This window comes from Myotis davidii, unplaced genomic scaffold (assembly GCF_000327345.1).
Source record: "Myotis davidii unplaced genomic scaffold, ASM32734v1 scaffold723, whole genome shotgun sequence".
NCBI lineage: Eukaryota > Metazoa > Chordata > Mammalia > Chiroptera > Vespertilionidae > Myotis > Myotis davidii.
In genome coordinates, this window is record NW_006294589.1 from 1,218,012 (window position 1) to 1,221,936 (window position 3,925).

Below are 3,925 nucleotides of genomic sequence, written 5' to 3' on the forward strand. Positions count from 1 at the left end.
GCCAGTCATAAAAAAATACATAAAAAATAAAATCTTTCCCATTGCTTGTAAATGATCAGAAATTGTTTGTTGAGCAACGTTTAATTTTTCTGCAAGTTGTTTTTGAGTTTGGCACCCATCTTCATCCAATAATGCTTGTAATTGTTGGCCTTCAAACTTTTTCAGTTGACCTGGACGTTCTTTGTCTTTCACATCGAAATGATCCCTTTTAAAGCCTTTAAACCAGTGTTCACAAGTATCTTGAGATGGAACATGTTCACCATAAACTTCCCGAAGTATTCAATAACTTTCAGCAGCACTTTTCTTCAAAATAATGAATTAAAACTTCCCGCAAATGCTTTTTTTTGCACGAAATTTGACATTTTTAAATGTAAAAATATCTGATGTTAACACCTTCAGAAAATGTGACATAGAAGTTTTAAAGCTTGCTGTCAATATGACAAAATAGCATACATATCAAATCACAAATACACTGAGTGGCCAGATTATTATGACCACCCCATCAGAACAATGAAGTGAATTAGTTATGCAAATAATAAAACCTTGGGAGTATTTGCTTAGGAAGTTTTCAATATTCAGTATTTTTGGAAGTGTCAATGAAGTACTGATGGGGTGGTTATAATAATCTGGCCACTCAGAGTATATCAACATATCTGTAACTCCATTTAGTGAAAAAAGTCTGCATTATTAACCGGTATACCTGGTAAACTCACTGTAGCCTGATCTCTCTTCCTGAACATTTTTCCTCTACATCTGACCTAATTGGTGCCTCAAGTTTCAGCTCAATATCACATCTTCACTGGCCTTTCCTGGTTAATGGATAAATTTTCTGGAAAAAAATTTGAGGTAGGCTGGCTGCAAAGGGATAATTATACCATGAGCAACAGAACTTCCTAAAAAGCCTCACATTTCAAGGCCCTTAAAAGCTCCAGCCAGTCCTGCTAGCATCCTGGATGCTCCTCTTCTTTATGGCCAAACTCCTCAAACCTCTTTCCATGTTTTTATCTTATTCCTTGCAGTAGTTTCTTATGTAGACAGACACAAAATACACCAACAAAAGGCCATCTGTGGACCAGTAATAGAGCTTTCCTCTCTGGAAAGGAGATGGAAGTTGATGAATTCTTTTAAAAAATATTAGACCCAGTAATCATTATCTAATAAAAGCGAACATGTTTCATGATGTTCCGCAGCACAAATTCAGGCTAACAATTTACTTCCCCAGTACATTGCAAAGCTTTAATGGAGAAATGAAAACCAGCAGGAACATTTTATAGAAATCACAACATGCACATCACAAGCCTGTTTGTATGTCAACAGTTTTGTGGTGTTGTTATTAAACTCATTAGAGCAAAATTTCTTAAAAGTAATTGAGCTCATCCTAAGTATTATCAGTTTTACAGAGCTCTCATTAACTCCATCATACAAATTCAAATGAAATTTTATAGAATTAAAGAAGATATAGGGCATACTATAAAATTACTCTGACTGCTAGTCAAGAATAGGGCTTGCTTCCCCCTCTGGATTTTCCTAGTGACATGGCTGACTATAAATGTTTTGTCAGAGTAGGGGAGATGGATAACATTATCGAGCAACTGAGAGCATTAAATAGAAAATGCTGCTGGAATTATAGATTAGGAGAACACTGGTTACATATATAACAGCTTTAATCTCTATTTATATAATGTTTCCAGTATACACTGGAGATTGGTAAGGAGGCAGTATACCTTATTTTTCTTAGCCTCTCAAGGTAAGTGAAACAAATGGTAATAGCAATGTGAAGTGTTAACATGATCTGAAAGTATTTTTATTTATACCAAGAATAAGAGTAGAACACATTTATGACAAAAGGGCAAAGCCAGCAGAAAAGTCATTCAAGGTACAACAGAACGTATGAACAAAAGGTATTGCAAAAAGAATGAAATAAGAAAAGAACTGAAAGGGAGAAAAGGGAAACGGGAAAAAGCAAGTACCGATGACATAAAGCAAAAGTTTAACCCTAATAACCACCTCAGAGGTTATACAAAGCCATTGAGGCTACAATGTTATTCACGTTCTAACATTGCCAGTCATAAGAAAATGACTTACAATTCTCTTCTTCTTCATCAAGTCATTATAACGCTCTTCTGCTTCTGTTAGTACATTCATAGCTCTCATGTTGACATTTCTTCCTAGTTTTTCCTTCATTTCTTGCAACTTCTGAAGTCTATGACCAGCTTCTTTTGGGTTATTAGTTTTGAAATCATAGGCACTATTGGGTAGTCCAAAGAGGTGTTTCTCTGCATTAATCCAGTCATAATCTTTCAACATTTTGGATACCTAGTCACATGATGAGAAGGATCTATCATTGTGTATAAAGCTACATTTAAATATTTACTAATTTTAAATCAAACACTTTGGAGGACAACACCACAATGACTCACTTGAAAAAATGAGGTTTACTGTTGACAGTGAATCAACCTATAGTAAGTACGAGTATTTTTATCTGGAAGCCAGGCCCAAGAAATTAGGAAGTTTTTTTTTAAATATAATCTATTACTTAAGCATAATAATAAAGCCAACTCACAGAAATTTTTATAATGTATATGTATGCAAAACATTTCCATTGGAATGAAATGTAAATCAGATGAGGCTTCTTAGATTTTACCGAATTCAATCATTGCTTCAAAAAAAAACAAAACAACAACAACCTGTGGCCCAACTGGTGTGGAATTAGTGGTTGAGTGTCGACACATGAACCAGGAGGTCACAATTCGATTCCCAGTCAGGGGGCATGTAGGAGGCAGCCAATCAATGATTCTCTCTCATCCTTAATGTTTCTATCTCTCTCCCTTTCTCTTTCTATCTGAAATCAATAAAAACATATGAAAAAATGTAGTGTTTAAGGTTAGTTTTGACTAATAGAATAATATTTATCAACTTGTTTCTTTATTAATTCCCTGGGTATGGTCTCATCTCTAGGCTTCTAAGTAAAAATGATCATTTCTAGTCTGTCTTCCCTACTGATACGTAAACTCTATGAAGGCATTCTGTGTACATGTTGCTCATCCTTTTATCTAGCATCTGATACTAGTTGGTAATAAATATTTGATAAACCATGTATTTCAAAGGATCATTGACTTTTTAGCAGTTCCACTTTCAGGTACCTTTCTTAACCACATTAACTATAAATAAAATTCCCTACCAGTCACCAATACTAGTGTTTTTAATGACCAAAAAGGGGAATGGGAAATCAATACTAATAAAATATTAGGATATTATGATGTGGCTATAAAAATCTATTTTTTAAAACCAAGTAATTAACCTAAATATGGCTCTTTCAGGGGTGGAGAGACTGTTTTGTATACTGTGATCTTTTTGAAGTTAAATCTGTTGTACATTTATGATGCTAAAAAAATTTAAAGGCACCAAACTGTTACATACTCGTAAGAAAACTTAATGGGTAAATTATTTAGACTAATGGATGCAGCCCATTAACCAAGCAATGAATTTCTCCAAAAGCGTGTATTTTCCTTAAGATATTTAAAACTAAGTGACCAAAAACAAAGCAAAGAAACCTGAGATAGCCCAGCCGGTGTGGCTCAGTGGTTGAGTGTCGACCTATGAACCAGGATGTCAGGGTTTGATTCCTGGTCAGGGCACATGCATGGGCTGTGGGTTTGATCCGCAGTAGGGGGTATGCAGGGTGCAGCCAGCCAATGATTCTCTTGCTGATGTTCCTATCTCTCTATCCAATATCAATTAAAATACATTAAAAAAAAAACCAAACCTAAACCCGAGATAATATAAAAAAGACAACTGTTTGGTAAAACATCAGATTTCAGATGAGGATGCAAAAATTGATCCTTAGAAAGACACCCAGAAGCCAATTAAGTTCAGAAGTTGCCTGTATGTACGTTTCTGTGAGTCTTTTTTTTTTTATTTTTTA

General features: G+C 34.8%; 1 protein-coding gene across 1 annotated transcript in view; it reads right to left on the reverse strand.

Annotated features, from left to right (window-relative positions):
- The window catches only part of SMC2 (structural maintenance of chromosomes 2), a 57,580-nt gene that overhangs the window by 15,974 nt on the left and 37,681 nt on the right, over positions 1-3,925 (reverse strand). The window contains exon 20 of the mRNA XM_015567202.1: positions 2,117-2,316. Coding sequence (XP_015422688.1) covers positions 2,117-2,316 — 200 coding nt within the window. The remainder of the gene's footprint in view (positions 1-2,116; positions 2,317-3,925) is intronic.